This window comes from Erinaceus europaeus, chromosome 1, assembly GCF_950295315.1.
Source record: "Erinaceus europaeus chromosome 1, mEriEur2.1, whole genome shotgun sequence".
NCBI classification, from domain to species: Eukaryota; Metazoa; Chordata; class Mammalia; order Eulipotyphla; family Erinaceidae; genus Erinaceus; species Erinaceus europaeus.
In genome coordinates this window covers 200,422,677-200,439,934 of record NC_080162.1, presented here as the reverse complement: position 1 = coordinate 200,439,934, position 17,258 = coordinate 200,422,677, and the positions used below count along the sequence as shown (strand labels likewise).

General features: G+C 47.0%; 1 protein-coding gene across 3 annotated transcripts in view; it reads right to left on the bottom strand.

The window, feature by feature from the left end:
* Positions 1 to 16,927, bottom strand: part of ZFAT (zinc finger and AT-hook domain containing) — a 236,474-nt gene extending 219,547 nt beyond the window's left edge. For all 3 annotated transcript variants that reach the window (XM_007521895.3, XM_060201065.1, XM_060201061.1), the window contains exon 1: positions 16,734 to 16,927. In XM_007521895.3, the coding sequence (XP_007521957.2) occupies positions 16,734 to 16,752 (19 nt within the window). In that variant the 5' untranslated portion in view covers positions 16,753 to 16,927. The remainder of the gene's footprint in view (positions 1 to 16,733) is intronic.
* Positions 16,928 to 17,258: the final 331 nt, after the last annotated feature.

The following is a 17,258-nucleotide window of genomic DNA, read 5'->3' as shown; positions in this document are numbered from 1 at the left end:
TCCTTCTGCGCTGCATAGTGTGCACTCTACCATGTGGACCACCACCCAAGTCCAAGCAGTTGGTGTCTTACTGTAAAGAAAAGTCAAGTAAAACCAGATTCAAAATACACAGTCACCTTAATTGGTAACCCTGCCACCTGTCTCCTACTGAAACAGGTCAGTCCTTCCCTGGATCCTGAGCCTGATCCTGCTCCCAAAGGAGGCCTGAAACTGGACTAACACCTTGGCCAGGAGAGGAAGGGGAGGGGAGGGGAGGGGAAGGGGAGGGGAGGAGAGGGGAGGGGAGGAGAGGAGAGGAAAGGGGGAGGGGAGGGAGGGGAGGTTGGAGGGGAGGGAAGGGGAGGAGAGGAGAGGGAAGGGGGAGGGGAGGGAGGAGAGGTGAGAGGGGAGGGGAGGGGAGGGGAGGGGAGGGGAGGGGAGGAGAGGAGAGGAGAGGAAAAAGAAGGTAAGGAAGGTAAGGTGGGGGAGGGAAGTAAGGTAGGAAAGGTAAGTAAGGTACAGTAAGGTAGGTAAGGCAGGTAAGGCAGGTAAGGCAGGTAAGGGAAATGGTCTCCAGGAGCTCAGCCAGCTGTGCCGCAGTCTACCGGCCGGCCGACCACAGGAAGCAGGATACAGCTATGGCTGCCATCCGCATGGGGACAGAGCTTGTGATGCCCTGCACACACGCACATGGGCTGAGGGCGCATCAACGTACTTAGCCGAGCCGGCCGAAGTCTGCTCTTCCTGGCCCTGCTTCTCCTGCTCGGACACCCCTCGGCTGAGGATGCTGGGGGATGCCAGCCATGGCTGCCTCTCCTGGGAGCTGAACCCGTGTGACCCAGCTGGTCGGTAAACTTCAAGACTCCCCTACAGCCAGATATGAGTAAGCTATACGTTGGTGGATGACTACTGATCTTGTGAAGCTGAACTTCTGGTAACTGATCCATGGGCTTATGAGACTGGCTCATTTAGCCCTGCCTGTGATTGCTTATTTTGTGGTACCTGCATATGACATCCCGGACTAACGCACTGCCGTAATAAAGCTTTGATTGTGAGGCCCGCTCCCAGCCACGCCACAGCCAAGTCCCTTTACTTTAATTACTCCACAGATTCATGGTCTGGGCACCAAGCTCCAGCAGTAATCCTGGTGGCAATTAAAAGAGAGAGAAGAATTGTACCCATGTAGTAGTAAGTATAAGGTAAAACATTACCTCGGAGGCCAGGTGGTGGCACACCTGGTTGAGCACACATGTTACAGTGAGCAAGGGCCTGGGGTCGAGCTCCTGGTCCCCCACCTGCAGGGAGGAAGCTTTGCAAGTGGTGAAGCAGGTCTGCAGGTGTCTCTGTCTCTCCCTCTCCCTCTCCCTCTCCCTCTCTCTCTCTCTCTCTCTTCTCTCCCCCTCCCTCCCTCCCTCTCTCTCTCTCTCTCTCTCTCTCTCTCTCTCTATATATATATATATATATATATATATATCTGTCCCACACTTACCTCTTGATTTCTGGCTGTCTCTAGCCAATAAGTAAAGATAATCAGAGAAATTGTTTTGACATGTCATTTAAAAATAAATAAAAGAGAACATTACCTCCTGAAACGTGATGATTTGGGGGGAAAGTTCATGTAAAGGGCCGAGTGGGGTGAGAAAGTGCTGGGAACACTGTGAGAACCAGGTTGAGCGTGGTGAGGCTTTTCCCACTGAAAAATGGGGGACTGAGGAAGCATCTCCCTGTCAGACTCCCTCTTGCTAAGTGAGCTGGGGAGAGAGTATGGTCCCAGTTTCCAATTCCCTGTCAGACACTCCCTGTCTCCAGAAACCCTGCATTTTTCTGCCTCCAGGCCCCAGAATTGTACCCTTCTTATCCTATAGTCTTGTCAGTGTTTCCATTTTATAAATAAAAATTTAAAAAACAAAATCCACTGGGAATGGTGGAGTCACGGCGCAAGTACCAAACTCCAGTGATAACGCTGCCGGGAAATAAAAATGGGAAATTTCACACTGCCCTTTTTGTATGGAGTCTCCAAAATCCAATGTGTAACATCTGTGTGAATGAAATTAGACCCCTCAAATGTTATGGTTTTGTGTTTTTAACTTATTTATTATTGGATACAGAGAAATTGAGAGAGGAGTGGGAGACAGGGAGAGAGACAGAGAGACACCTGCAGCCCTGCTTCACCACTCATGAAGCTTTCCCCCTGCAGGTGGGGACCAGGGGCTTGAACCTGGGTCCTGGCATACTTAATGTGTGCACTTAATCAGGTGCACCACTGCATGGCCCCAGGAAATTTTATAATTTTATAAAAACACTGGTTATCTCTAGTAAAATGGGGGGGGGGAATAATACAATTTTTTTTTTAAATCCTTTTATCTTCCACTTGCTGTGATTTCAGGAGACACAATTCACATTATTATGCAGAACGCCAGCAACTACTTCATTGCACATCAGAGAAATAGTCTTTAGCTTCCTAACTAATCTTTGAACCCGCCCCCTGTGTTAGGGGGGGAAAATGGAACAATGAATTAGGAACTCTGCCTACCACAGTCCCCATCCACATTATTATAAAAGAAAATCGCCAGGAAGGTGGACATTTTCATTTTGAAAGCTAGCTGTCTTCTCCAGACCCCTGAGGTCATAATCAAAGGCAATAAAGTAACAATCTGGGCAGGAACTGGAAGCAGATCTGGAAAACATGCAAATTCAAGTTCAAATTTTTAAAAATATTTATTTATTTACTCCCTTTTGTTGCCCTTGTTTTATTATTGTAGTTATTATTGTTATTGTCCTTGATGGATAAGACAGAGAGAAATGGAGAGGGGAGGGGAAGGCAGAGAGGGGGAGAGAAAGACAGAAACCTGCTTCACCGACTGTGAAGCGACTCCCCTGCAGGTGGGGAGCCGGGGGCTTGAAGTAGGATCCTTATGGTGGTCCTTGCACTTTGCACCACGTGCGTTTAACCCGCTGCACTACTGCCCAACTCGCTCAAGTTCAAATTTTATATGTCCACTTGAGCTACTATGACAGCCTGAGATTAGTCTTGGTATTAAGTGTTCTGAACTTAGAAATTCTCTGAAAACAATTGTCTTTAAGTATTCAAATTTAGTAAAGGTCTTTTCAAATTCCAGAAGAGCTTCAAATTTAAGTAAGCAGAAAAAGGAGAAATAGCCTGCCGTCAGTGGCCACCTACTCTAACTAGCAGCATGGCCTATCATTATCCAGATAACTAAGATACGATAGAAGTATTGGATGTATTCTTCAAATGCCTGTGCTATTCAGTTGTTATCAATATTAGGTTAAAAGTCTTAAGTCATTTTTTATAAAGGAAACACTGAAAAAAACCATAGGATAAGAGGGGCACAACTCCACACAATTCCCACCACCAGAACTCTGTATCCCATCCCCTTCCCTAATAGATTTCCTATTCTTTATGCCTCTGGGAGTATGGACCCAAGATCATTATGGGATGCAGAAGGTGGAAGGTCTGGCTTCTGTAATTGTTTCCCTGCTGAACATGGGCACTGACAGTTTGATCCATACTCCCAGTCTGCCTCTCTCTTTCCCTACTGGGGCAGGGCTCTGAGGAAGCAGGCTCTGGGGCTGTCTGATTGGCATCATGGTAGCATCTGGAACCTGGTGGCTGAAAACATATAAAGTTAACATATAAAGCCAAACAAACTGTTGACTAGTCATGAACCTAAAGGCTGGAATAGTTCAGATGATGAGTTAGGGGGTTCTCCATTTTGTAGATAGTTAGTAGGCCTATTTTAGTTATATCCCAAAGGGCCCATCACTATACTAGTTTTTTTTTTTTAACTTATGTTCCTTGGTCTCAGAATTTCATATTTCATGAATGCTTAATCTGTGTCATATACTATGACAGGCACATTTAGAAATGAGTAAGACTTTTACCTCTGGGAACATAAATAAATTATCCCATTTTGTTTGTAAGAATAATTTAAAGTGGCTGATTTTGATTTTGTGACCTCATTGTTAAGACTCTTGCCTTGGAAGGGCTGGCGGGGGTGGGGGGTGTCAGGCAACTGACTGGGCAGCAGCTACCACTTACACTTACAAAACTGGCTAGTTTAGAAAGTCAGGCGGTCTGCCCTTTTCCCCACAGCCTCAGGGTGACCCTAGCAAGGCCAGCTTTTCCCACTGCATCTAAACCGGCCCTAGGACTTCTCTCCCATAGGCCCAGCAGCCCCGTCCTTCAGCCATGCCTGAGGGATGTCTTGCTCTGACAAGGCTCCAGTGGGGACCCATTCATATGCATGTCCCCTAGGGGGCGATAAAGGGCAATGAATGCAGGCTGCTGACAGTTTTGAGCTACAAACTATTCCAGCCTTTAGGTTCATGATTGGTTAACAATTTTTTGGCTTTATACATTAACTCTCTTTTCAGCCACCAGGTTCCAGCTGCTACCATGATGCCGACCAGACTTCCCTGGACAGATGACCCCACCAATGTGTCCTGGAGCCGCACATCCCCAGAGCCCTGCCCTAGTAGGGAAAGAGAGAGGCAGACTGGGAGTATGGTTCAACCTGTCAACACCCATGTTCAGCGGGGAAGCAATTACAGAAGCCAGACCTTCCACCTTCTGCATCCCTCAATGACTTTGGGTCCATACTCCCAGAGGGTTAAAGAGTAGGAAAGCTATCAGGGGAGGGGATGAGACTCAGAGTTCTGGTGGCAGGAATTGTGTGGAGTTGTACCCCTCTTATCCTATGGCTTTGTCAGTGTTTCCTTTTTATAAATAAATTTTTAAAAAATCCTACCATGTGGAGAACTAACAAAAGCCCTCTCTTCCTGCTTGTCAAGTTGTCTTTTTTTTTTTCCTTCCCTAATTCAGGAATCTCTTGTTCTTTGAATCAGCTCCAACCTCAATTCCACTGCATGGCTTTCTCTTCACTCCTCTCTCGCTACAGCAATAGCAATTACCAGAAGTTGTAGCGGGGTGTATACCGGAGTGTGTGTTTAACCTCGGCCACTCCTAACTTTCTAAAATCATCACTATCACGTGACTCCAAATACAGTTAAAAGTTTTAAAAGCTCAGTGTTAAAGGCTGATAAAGCGATGAATCTATAAACAGAGGAACGTCCGTTTCCTTTGTCACAAGGACTAGGAGATTCCTGAGGCTTCACCTAAGACACCCAGAGTAATGGTAACTGAATCATCCCTAATGCACCTGTCCTAGCAAAAAACAAAGGTATCAGTGTGCTGAAGGTGGAAAACCAACTTCCCAAACTCCCCAAACATGAAAACACTTCACTTCTCAGGTAAATGTCCTGTCAGTCAAAGTAAGAATAAAGACAGCATCCAGAATGGAGGTGATGAGGTGAGAAGCCAGACGCAGGCAGATGCACTGGGAGGAAGAGGTCTACTGAAGCACGGCACAGAGGGGCCTGGGGGTGGTGCACTTAGCTGAGCACACATGTGACAATGCACAAGGTCCCGGGTTCAAGCCCCCCTGGGTCCCCACCTGCAGGGGAAAAGCTTCACAAGCGGTGAAGCAGGACTGCAGGCGTCTGTCTCTCCCTCTCTATCTCCTTCTTCCTCTCAATTTCTGGCTGTCTCAATCCAATCAATAAAGACACTGAAAAAAAGAAAAAAAAAAATCTAAAGCATGACAGTTCAGATACAGACAGCAGCTGAGTACTCACCCATACAATGCCTCCTTCCTAGGAAGTTGAATTCTGGATGGTGGTAGATAGTATAGTGGTTATGCAAAGAGACTCTCATGTCTGAGGCATTAAAGGTCCCAGGTTCGATCCCTGGTACCAGAGCTGAGTAGTGCTCTAGTCATAAATAAATAACAAAAGTTGAGTCCTCTGGTCACCTCTGCCAACCTATGTGTTTATGTCCCAAAAGAAAAAGGAAAGAGGGGGTCGGGCAGTGGTGCAGCAGGTTAAGTGTGCGTGGTGCAAAGCACAAGGACCGGCGTAAGAATCCCGGTTCGAGCCTCAGGCTCCCCACCTGCAGGGGAGTCGCTTCACAAGTGGTGAAGCAGGTCCGCAGGTGTCTGTCTTTCTCTCCCCCTCTCTGTCTTCCCCTCCTCTCTCCATTTCTCTCTGTCCTATCCAACAATAATGACATCAAGAACAACAATAATAACTACAACAAGGGCAACAAAAAGGTAAAATAAATAAATATAAAAAAATCTTTTAAAAAGAAAAAGGAAAGAAAAATTGTCCTTTCACTGAAATACTCAGCCCCCAAATTCACATAACTACCAAGTCTTCAAATACTTACAGGATCAAACCCACAAGGAGGTACCACAGGTACAAATCTATATGTTTCTTTAGAATCAGGAATCATTTATGTGAAAAACAGCGTGATTCTGGCCCATGATCAAGGTGCTGTCCCAAAGCATCTACCATTAGGATCAGGGCATTGAGAAAATGTTAAGAGAAACAGACAAGGAAGTGATCTGACTTGAAGTCATTTGCTCAGAAATCTCAGACTGGTTTTTGTCCCTGACTGATGGGCAGGGAGGTCTCCAGGCAGAAGGCCACAGTGTGTGTGTTGGGGGGGGGGGGGGAGTCTGTTGTCATGATCACGAGCTCTTGCTTTTTCACTGCCACCAACTGGTTCATTTCTGGTTGTTTAATTTCCCCCCTAGAAGTGTCAGCATGGCAACTAGGGAAGAAAAAAAAAAAGATGGAGTCTGTTGGACTTAAGAGAGTGGAATATATTTTAAATGAATAACCTGAACTACACTGGAATGAAGAGGGGAGGGTAAACCCGTGTTACTTTAAAACTGAGTGTTTACACCACACGCCCTAGGCTAAAGAGAAGAAGATCTAATTAAACAAACTCTAGTTAGTCGACTTCTTTTTCACAGAAGAGGCAGGTTTGCAGTTCTGAGTCTATTTTTAGCATATTCTAGGACTAAGTAAATAAGTAACTTTCTGCATACTGGGGAAACAGTCTTCTCTGCTTAATCAGAGCTATAAATATGAAAGAGGGAATAATAAACCCCGTGCTGTCACAGTGGAACTGAAAGACTCACATGAACCCGATGTTTTTTATGATAAAAATAGAAACCATTATAGACGGGTGGGCATGGCTTCGGTGTGTGCATGCATCTATTTCTTAGCTGTGTGCATGAGGAAGCCGAGAAGCAGTGCTACCCCAATAGCAATGAGCTCACCTGGATCTCAGATTTGTTCCTAAATACCATTCTCCACTTCAAGAAATCAGTCCTCCTTATAAAAATATCTGGCTGGAGACTGAGAAATAAAATACAAAACGTGCTGGTGATATTTTGTTGTACAGAAAGGAAGTGCTCAAAGAAAGAGAGAACATGTAAAAAAAAAAAAAAAAGATCACCAACTGAAGGCATATGTGGCAATTAGAGTATCGATTTAAATACAGTCATTATGGGCAGGGGATGTCATGCAAAAAGGTTTCCAAGTCTGTGGCTCCAACCTCCCACATTCATCCCCAGCATAAGCCTAAACACTGAGCAGTGCTGGGAGGATAGTAAACACGATCACTATAAACCTCAGAATGCAAATAAAGTCATGATCCCACTCTGTAACATAAACAGGCAGGTAAAGCAAAGGAAAGGAGTTCTTGCCCACAGACAATAAATAGATTCAAAAGAAATGATGAGATCAGAAACTCACCAGTTAGAAACCTCACAATCATCAACAGCTGTTTAAGACCAATGAGAGAAGAAAAGTTAGAGGAGTTAGAATAGCAGGATAAGTACAAAGTCTCAAAAGGTATCATTAGGAGATACTTTATTACAGAGGAGGAAAAATAGCCAGCCTACAGAACAGGAACCTGACCTCCTCAAATAGGGCATCCCCCTAACATGAATCAGGACCGTGTGCCTCCTGGCTTGATGGCTCAGAGTCTGACCCATTTAAGTGGCAGTTTGGCCAAAAATGCAGAACTGTAATATCATCATAGGAAAATGTCAGCCAAAGTCTAGAGGAATGGTATTCTGGTCCAGATCTTTGCTGTGAGAGTTAAGCCTTTTATTGCCAAGTAGTGAAGTGTTGCATGGATAGTCCATAACTTAGTTAGACTACTATAAATAAAGTTGCCAAGAATACATACATACATGTTTTTACATGAACATGTTTCATTTCTCTTCACCTATGATGGGATTGCCAATTTATACGCTAAACATATATTTAATATCATGCAAAACCTCAAAATTGCTTTCCAAAGTGGTTGAACCATTTTATAGTCTCACGCCAGTGGCATATGAGTTCCAGTTGCCCCACATTCTCACTTGATCCCTTAACTCCAGACATTCTGATAGGTACATAACGACATCTTGTTGTGGTTATAATGCATAATCCCCTAGTAATTCATTCATATTCTTCTTGTCCACTTGCATAAACTCTTCTGTAATGTGTCTCTCAAAGCCTTTGACCATGTTTATGGGCCTCTGTCTTCACCCATAGACTGTGGCCTCCTGGGTAACAGCACTCCCGGGATTTCTAAAGCTAAACTTCTAGGGGTTCCACTGCTGGAAAGCACCGTGAGTGGTGTCATGATACGGCCCGATAGTCCATGCTTCAGCTGCCGCATGGGACCTTGCACACGGCAGAATTTGAGAGATGTCTGTGGCCAGAGCAACGTATGTGACGGCTGGTTGTCCCAGGGAGAGTCTGAGTGGAGCTGAGTTGTATTGGATGAGGCAGCAGTGGTCTCCCCGGGGCCACCACGCCTGAACAATAGGCCCCTGAACTTCACCTCAGGTCTGGTGCAGATCCAGATTATAGAACTAGGCCAAGGCCTTCTTGGGGTCTGGCTGGACACATTACTGTTCCAGAGGCATCTCTGGAGTAGGAAAAGGAGAATCTTGATTCCCAAGGGAAGTGTCTTGAAGTAGTATTCCAGCAACCTGGCACCAGGCCCCAGGTTTAGTTCAACAGCAAACCAGATTTGCATGTCTATGGCCCCAGAAGTTCAGTCCCTAGCACCACCATACTCCAGAGTCAAGCAGTGCTATGTTGTTGTTCATTACGCCAGGTCTGCTGCATTGCTTGATGTTGTGGTCTATTTACATAATCACTGTTTTGCCTGAGACCCACCCTGCCTGCAGGATATTGGTTTAATCCCCACTGTTTAGATGGAAGCTTTCCTTCTCTTCACCCACTCTCCTATGTATATCCTTTTCTGACCTACCACGTCCGCCTTGGAAGATACAAATGCAGAAGAATAAAGCCAGCATGGCATTGCGTTCCCGCTCAGCCATGAGTTCCTGGTCGTCTCTCTCCCGCCCGCAAAGCTAGCCAGGCACTATGTCTCTTAAAAAATAAACAAATCCTTGGAAGCAGCCAAAATGCCCTTCAACAGATGACTGGATCAAAAAGTTATGGGACTCAAAAGTTATACTCAATGAAATATTACTCAGCAATAAAAAGAGATGATATTGTGTTCTTTGGGATAAAAAATGGGTGGAATTGGAAAAAATTATGCTTAGTGAAATAAGTAGGGGGGGCCTAGTGGTGGTTAAGGGCTCACATTTCAGTGCTCAAGGACGTATGTTCAAGCCCCTTGTCCCCACCTGCAGGGGGAAAAGCTTCTTAAGTGGTGAAGCAGGGTTGCTGGTATCTCTCTGTTTCTCTCACTCCCTCCCTGTCTCCCCCCTCAATTTCCTCTGTCTCTATCCGATACTAAGTAAATAAAATATTTCAATAAATAAATCTTTTTTAAGAAAAGTAAACAGGTAAAGGACAACTACAGGATGGTTTCACTCATGTGGGAAAAAAGAAATGTACATACAAATGTTAAAGGAAAAAAAAAATAAAAACAGAAAGTCAGCCCATATCTAAGACTGTGGGAGAAATATAGTGGTTTTCTCAGGAGGTGGGGGTAAGGACACAGACTTTGATGGTAGTAGCAGTGAGAAACTATACTGCAAAAGAAAAAAAAAGGAAGGAGGGAAAGAAGGAAGGAAGGAAGGGAGGGAGGGAAGGAGGGAAGGAGGGAGGGAAAGAGGGCGGAAGGAAGGGAAGACTGAGAAATGTTATACATGTACCAACAAGTGTATTTATTGTAAACCATTAATACCCCCAATAAAAAATGAATGTGTGTGTGTGTGTGTGTGTGTGTGTGTGTGTGTGTTGGGGGGGAGCAGGATGCAGCAGGCCCACTCTCTCTCCATCACCACAGAATTGAAAACTGTGAACCAGACTTGCATATACAAAACCAGGAGGGTTTTATGTTATGTCTAGTAGGTTTCTTGTTTGTTTTATTACCTTTATTTTTTTACTGGATAGAGATAGCCAGAAATTGAGAGGGCAGGAAGAGACAGAGAGGGAGAGAGACAGAGAGACACCTGCAGCCCTGCTTCATCGCTCGCAAAGCTTTCCCCCCTGTAGGTGGGGACTAGGGGCTCGAACCCAGGTCCTTGTGCACTGTAATATGTTCACTCAGTCAAATGCACCACTACATTCTTCATTCTTTGTCTACAAACCACAGGTGGAGGACTCACTGTTCTGTCCTCGAAGGTACATGCAATCAACCACCTGTCCCGGGCTTGGGTTTTCTTCTGAACTATCTCCCTGAACCTGCCACTACCTTGGAGTGTCATCAGCCCGAGGTTGCACACTGTGACAGCCTGGACCACATCTCGCTTCTGCCTGCATTTCTGCCCCTTCACAGTGTACTTTCCCGTGTGATATTTATAGTTTCAAAAATGACTACAAAGTTATGGTAATTCAGGCAATGTGTTTCTGAAGAAGGATAAACAAATCAATACAACAGAGAACTCAGAAATCGGCTAAGTGAAGTTTTCAACAGAAGGGTCAAAGGAAGTCAGTAGACAAAGTTTATTCTAACTGATCAGGCTGGGAAAACGGGGGGGGGGGGCAGCCCAGTGGGGGACAGAAAAAGAATCTCCATCCGGACCTCACACACCAGCTTGAGATGGCTGGCAGACCTATATGTATAATGATTTAAAGGAAATAAATCAATCCAAAGGGGGCAGCAGAGTAGCTAACCTAGATAATGCACAGAGAGAGAGGATACTAAAAATGATGAAGTCATCTCCTTTGCTCTGTCTTGGACAGAACTGGAAGGTATCATGTTAAGGGAGGTCATTTAAAAATAGAAGAATGATCACCAAATGACATCATTCATCAGTGGAACTTAAGAAACAAGGACAGTAAGGGAAAATACAAGGGGAGATTTAAGACTAGGTGTGGTGGAGTGCACCAAACCAAAGGATTCTGGGGAAGGAGGGAGGGAAAGAGATGGGATGGAGGGGCTCTGGAGTGCTGGTGCATGATGCTGGGAGAGACTTGGCTGGGCTTAGAGAGAGTGTCTTGCAGACACCTGTCATGGGCAGCAGAGAGGCTGGCCCTACATGTCAACAACTGCACCATTGTCGGGTTAAGGTCGCTGGAGAGAGAGGAGACCAGGAACATGTGGCTGAGCGGGAACGCAGTATGCCCTCGTTTATTAATCAGATACATGGCCTTTTATGTATCTCTTCACCGGAAGTGGCAAGGGGAAAGGAAATGACTAGGAGAGGGGGCGGAGCAAAAAAAAGAGCACCAACAGAACATAGAAAGCTTCCATCTAACCAGTGGGGATGAAACCAATACCTTGCAGGCAGGACGGGTCTCAGGCAAAACAGTGATTATGTAAATAGACCACAGCATCAAGCAATGCAGCAGACCTGGTGTAATGAACAACACACCGCAAACCTCCACCCCCCCCAAAAAAAATGGGGGAAAAAGACACCTAGAAGAATACCTTTGTGATCATAAAGCAGCTTTCTTAAGTACTTTTAAAATGTATTTTCTTAAGGACATTAGAGAAGACAGCAAAAAAGCACTACCTCTAAAAGCAAAAACATTAATAAATTGTACATTAAAAGTATGAACTGCTGGCACGTGTGTGTGTGTGTGTATGCGTGTACATGCACGTTACAGATCTAGTTTTTAAAAACTGGCAGGGCCTAGGCAATGACTCTGGGTAGAGAGCAGTCTTACCATGTGAACTGGATGCCTAGAGCCGCGTGGGAGTACAGGAGGGCAGCACCAAGGCAAATCCACTGATGCCGGAGAGGTGCTATGGTGTCTTCCCTGCCTCCTGGCTCTAAAAATATAAAATAAAACTGGCCTGGGAAGCTAGCATACCACTGCTGCACACAGGAGGGCCTCTGAGTTCATTTCCCAAAACTGAAAGGATTTTTTGTTTTAAACAAAGGAAAGTAACAAGGACCGGGCGTTGGCGCACCAGGTTAAGAGCACGTAATACGAAGCCCAAGGACCCGCGCAAGGATCTGGGTTCGAGCCCCTGCTCTCCACCTGCAGCAGGGATACTTCACAGGCCTACTTCATTCCTTGATTGACTGCCTTTCTTTCCCTTCAAAAAATGAACGTCTATCTGATGGTTTCACTCATACGTAGAATCTCGAGAATAGAACCATAAAAAAAATGTAAAAAAAAAAAAAAAAAAAGCTACTTCGAGGACTCCGTGAGGACCGCTGTGGTTATCTTTGGGCGGGTGGGGGCACAGAGCTTTATTTAGCCTGTAACCTTACAATTTTGTAAACTACTACTAATCACAAATTTAAAAAAAGAAAAAATAGTTGGGCTGGGTGGTGGCGCACCTGGTTGGACACAGGTTACAATGCGCAAAGACCCGGGTTTGAGACCCCAGCCCCCGCCTGCAGGGAGAAAGCTTTATGAGTGGTGAAGCAGGGCTGTGAAGCAGGGCTGCAGGTGTCTCTGTCTCTCTCCCTCTCAAACACCCACTTCCCTCTCAATTTCTGGCTGCCTCTGTCCAATAAATAAATAAAAATAATTTTTAAAAATGAAGGGCTTAAAAAAATTAAAGTCTATTCCACCTTTCAGTCTACAAACATTTTCCAGAAGCACGCAGCTATAGTGACCTACACAGTGGAGAGACGGGCTGGTGAGGGGGGAGAATAATAACAATAACAACAACAACAACAACAACGCCTGCCGGGTGCCCACCCACATAAGGAGTGGGATTCGGGTTCTGTTTGCAGGTGCAGGAACTGGGATTCCAGGAATTTGGTGACTTCCCTCAGGTTCAAGGTGAGAAGCCCAGAGTACTGTGCGAGTACTGTGTTCTTTCCACCCTCCTCACTGTAGCAGACCTTAAAGTTGACACCTGCCCTAGAAACATGTCACACAGTGAAAGTTTAGCCTGATAGACCGCGGAGGAGAACAGAGAGAAAAACCTAACTCTAGGCTAAATCCCTCCCACCTAATTAAATCAGCCCACCCCAATGGGGAGGTTTTTCAGAGACAGCAAGCATAAAATTATAAAAGGAAATGCAATTGGGGGTTGGGCGTAGCGCAGCGGGTTAAGCGCAAAGCACAAGGACTGGCATAAGGACCCTGGTTGGAGCCCCCGGCTCCCCACCTGCAGGGGAGTCGCTTCACAGGCGGTGAAGCAGGTCTGCAGGTGTCTATATTTCTCTCCCCCTCTCTGTCTTCCACTCCTCTCTCCATTTCTCTGTCCTATCCAACAACAACGACATCAACAATAACAATAATACCCACAATAAGGCTACAACAAGGGCAACAAAAGGGGGGAAAATGGCCTCCAGGAGCAGTGGACTCATGGTGCAGGCACTGAGCCCCAGCAATAACCCTGGAGGCAAAAAAAAAAAAAAAAAAAAAAGGAAATGCAATTAAGAAGAGTCTTGAATACATCCACTTCTTCACTGTCCTTGCCTAACAGGAACTTAATTCTACTTAAGAACAGCTCTCTTTGAAAAAGTGGTTAAATAAATCATGAGGGGAGGGGAGAAAAGTAACAGGTCTGGCATTTTAAGAGGCTGAAGGGAAATCACAGAGAAGTGAGCATTGTAGTAACAGATCATCAATCCACAGAGACCAGCATCTCAGCTCACTTCCCTCCCCAGAGCTGGACCTGCCGGGCCACCCTGTGGGTGACTCTTCTGCCTCTCCTCACCCGGCCGGGCCACCCGGACGGATCAGGAGGCGAAACGACAGCAGCACATTTTTAAATCGGGTTCCTCTGTATGACACCTGGAAGCTCAGAGACGACAACAAATGCCCAGGTTCCTTTTTAAGACCAACGAAGTCAAGTCTAGGAAGGACTTGAGTATGCGATCCTGTATGACAACAGTACAGAAAGACTAAACCAACAAGAAGTCATTCTCGTGAAAAGCAGGTCAGTGTCATCCTGGACTTGGGTGGCGGGGGGGGGGGGGGGGGGGGGGGGGAGTGGAGGGCACCATATTGTCAAGAGATCAATCACTGAGGCTTGAGGGGAGGACCAAGTCTTGACTGACAGACTCTCCTACACCCAGTCAGACAAGCAGTGAGACACAGTCTCAAGTCTGAATCAAAGAGGCCAGGGACCCCTGGGTGTTTGGGAATGGTGGCATTCTGCAGGCCAAAAACCAGGGTGTGTTCTCCAGCCCCAGGCAGGGCCCTCCTGGCAAGGCAAGGGCTCTCCAGAGCTCCTCCCCATGAGATAAATCCGTAAACTTATAAAATGAAGCTGGCAGATGATTGCCTGAAGAAGTCATGGGATATACATATTCCAGGGAATACTACTCTGTCATCAAAAAGTATCATTGTGTCCTTTGGGACAAAATGGATGGAACTGGACGTGACTACCGCTAAGAAAAAGAAGAGATGAAGGCCACTTCCAGATGGTTCCCTCATTGTGGACTCTAGAGATCTGATTTACATGAGCTTGCCAAAAAAAAAAAAAATCCAAACGAAACAGAAGCAAGCAAACTTGTTTCTAAGACTTCGAGAACTCTGGTGGTGATCTCAGGGAGGTGGGAAGATGGGGGACACAGAACTGTGGCCTGGGTGTGGTGTGGATCTACATACCGTGATCTTACAAACGCTTAACAAACTAGTCATAACAAAACAAAACAAAAAAAGGTAGAAAAATAAGACGATAAAGAAAACACAAGTAGAACCTGAACTGGAGTTGGCCATATTGCACCAAAGTAAAAGACTGGGGTGGGGGGAGAATACAGGTCCAAGAAGAATGACAGAGGACAGAGTGGGGGCTGTATTGTGGAAAACTGAGAAATGTTATACAGGTACAAACTATTGTATTTACTGTTGAATATAAAACATTAATCCCCCAATAAAGAAATTTAAAAAAATAAAAAGATGATAAAGCTGGAAAGGGCTGTCATGAAGGAATCAGCTGCTAACATGAAGTTTGCATTCCAGGGGAGCTGAGTGCACCACCCACCAGGATCCGGGTTCAAGTCCTGGTCCCCAACTGCGGGGAGGTGAATTAAGTGTGAAGGCAGGCAGTGCCATCTCTCTCTCTCTCTCTCTCTCTCTCTCTCTCGTTCTCTCCGTCTACCTCCTCTTTCCCTATTCAGAAATTCCTGTCTTTATCCAAAAATAAGTAAAAAAGGAAATAGAGGGGAAAAAGTTTGCATTCTAGCGGGGTGTAAGAGATAGTATAATGATTATGCAAAAAGATCCTCCTGCCTGAGGCTCTGAGGTGGAAGGTTCAGTCCGCAGCATCACCATACACAGGAGCGGAATAGCGCTCTGGGAGAAAAAAATAATATAGATATGCAGATAGATATAGATAGATAGATAGATAGATAGATAGATAAAAATAATATAGATGGGAGTCGGGCTGTAGCGCAGTGGGTTAAGCGCAGGTGGCGCAAAGCACAAGGACCGGCATAAGGATCCGGGTTCAAAACCCGGCTCCCCACCTGCAGGGGAGTCGCTTCACAGGCGGTGAAGCAGGTCTGCAGGTGTCTGTCTTTCTCTCCTCCTCTCTGTCTTCCCCTCCTCTCTCCATTTCTCTCTGTCCTATCCAACAATGACGACAACAACAATAATAACTACAACAATAAAACAAGGGCAACAAAAGGGAATAAATAAAATAAATAGTTTTTAAAAATAATAATAATATAGATATGCAGATAGATAGATAGATAGATAGATAGATGGAAATCTGGACATGAACCCCAAACTGGAGGTTGAGTGTTTGCAGCCTCCTTTCTGCCTTCAGCCTGCACGCAGCTGAGCTTTTGCAGCTTTTGTTCATCCGTCAATGAAGCATCTGGATGGGAGCTGCTGGGAGAAGCGGGCAGCAAAGCTCCAGGGTGGAAATGAGCGCAAGTGACACGTGCAGGGCCTGCAAACTCGACCTTTTAAGGGTTCGGACCCGGGGGGGGGCGGCATTCTCCTGAGCCCCGCCAGCTGGGAAGTCAAGGGCAGCTGCCTGGAGGCGGCGGCGGCAGCACTGTCTGCAGAAACACTTAGCTCGGGCGGTTGAACCCAGCCTCTCCAAAGTGTCCTGGCCAAAGACGTGCTGCTAAAAATGAAGGGAGCTGCCATTTCGAAGGAGAAAATTCAAAGCAAAGAAGCCGGAGCAGCAGCAAAGTCGACAGCGGAGCTGGCAGCGCGCGGATTCGAACCTCCCGCCTTCCGTTTCGGGCACGCGCGCCCGCGGGGGGAGGGGCCCACCCGTCGCCTTGGAAACGGGCCGCGCAGGCGCGCGCGCAGCTGCCCTTCGCAGGCTCCGCCCACGCACCTTGTTGTTATTTTTTTTTTAATGTGTGTGTGTGTATAGCGAGAGGACGACGCCAGGCGGCGGAATACGGAAGCGGCGTGACGTCCTCCGCCTGACGCCGCTACGTCCGCTCTCCGCCCGGGCCGCGAATCCCTCCGCCAGCCTGCAGCCCCGCGCGCTTCCTCCCTCCGGCGTCCGAGCTGGAAACGGCCTCCCGCGCGCCGCGCCGCGCCCCACCCCCACCCCGTCCCACCCCAACCCCCAGCCCGCTCACCTGCCGCCCGCGTCTCCATGGCAACGTCCGGACCGCGGAGGAAAAAAAAGCATAGACTCTTCCGGGACTCTCTCTCAAGTCCTTTGAGAAGTCGGGCCGCCCAGCGGAGGCTTCGCTTTGACTTTTTAAATTTTTTTAAGAAAAGCGCAGCCGAGGTTATGGCGAATCTGCGGCATCCAACATGGCGGATGGAGTCTTCGCCCTCGTCTCGGAGGGCGCTGACGTGGGCGCCGCGACGTCAGCTGCGATGACCCTCCCCCTGCGCGCGCCGGCCGCGGAGTCTGCACTGCGCATGCGCCGCCCGGACCTGAGGCCGCCCGGGATGTGAACTCCCCCCGGGGAGGGCGCGGGAGAAACCTGGGGCCCGGCTGGAGGGTGGGGGGCCACCCGGGGGTCTGCGGGGTCTGGCTGCTCTGGGGAAAGAGTGCAAGGTTCCACCCCGCTAGGGAAAGATGGAAACGGGCTGGGGATGAGGATGCACCTGCCAATGTCCATGTCCAGCAGAAATGCAATTGCAAAAGCCAG